At 36.6% G+C, this 771-nt stretch overlaps 1 protein-coding gene across 1 annotated transcript in view; it reads left to right on the top strand.

The window, feature by feature from the left end:
• Window positions 1–771, top strand: part of LOC107488538 (uncharacterized) — a 2,691-nt gene that overhangs the window by 512 nt on the left and 1,408 nt on the right. The window contains exons 3-6 of the mRNA XM_052262019.1: window positions 1–6; window positions 110–153; window positions 496–577; window position 771. The exon at window positions 1–6 is cut by the window's left edge and continues 89 nt beyond it; the exon at window position 771 is cut by the window's right edge and continues 158 nt beyond it. Of these exons, the coding sequence (XP_052117979.1) occupies window positions 1–6; window positions 110–153; window positions 496–577; window position 771 (133 nt within the window). The remainder of the gene's footprint in view (window positions 7–109; window positions 154–495; window positions 578–770) is intronic.

The following is a 771-nucleotide window of genomic DNA, read 5'->3' on the forward strand; positions in this document are numbered from 1 at the left end:
GATCTGGTTGGTCACCCTCTCCCTTCTCATTTCAGACCTTTGTTGTTGTTTGTAAATTGTAAGCTATCATCATCGTCCATATTTTTCTTTATTGTATCCATTTACACAGGTAGTCAGTGGCATAAACAAGGGTAGCAACTGTGGCTATCACATGTATGTAACACTCTTCTCTTCCCAAACTGCACACTTTTATTCAATCTAATGGGCTCTCAGCTGCAAATCATTCATCTTTGCCAACCAAGTGAGGATGACTCGGAGGCAGTTTTCAAATCCCTTCTTAAAATTGGCATTTTCCATTTGATTGCAATTGATCTAACTGAAAGATGCCTAGTAGATGTAATTTACTCCATATGATCATTAACTCCCTGCAATTTGAGATGCACAAAATTATAATTTGCAAAGAAACTTAGATAACAACTATTGTTGCTTCAGGAGTTTTTAACTCCGTTAAGAAAGTGTTTTTCCCATGGCTGTACTAAGTATTTCCCTTTCTAGTGTTTACTCGGGCACTGTAGCAGGAGCTCGCGAGGCTTTTTTCAATGGTATACCTGCTATCTCTGTTTCATATGACTGGTATGTACGCTTCTATGGCTAAATTGCTTTATTTATCCTGGATATTTATTTCTGGGTGAAGTTTGCAACCATTTTGTTAGCTTATAATTGTAACGAGCTGCAGAATCAATGTCTAAACGTAATATTATTAAGGGTCAAGCATATTATGAGCTATTCCAATAATCTATGTTTTAACTTCTATGTCCTACTAAAATGAGC

The sequence above is a fragment of the Arachis duranensis genome, chromosome 5, assembly GCF_000817695.3.
Source record: "Arachis duranensis cultivar V14167 chromosome 5, aradu.V14167.gnm2.J7QH, whole genome shotgun sequence".
Taxonomy (NCBI): Eukaryota; Viridiplantae; Streptophyta; class Magnoliopsida; order Fabales; family Fabaceae; genus Arachis; species Arachis duranensis.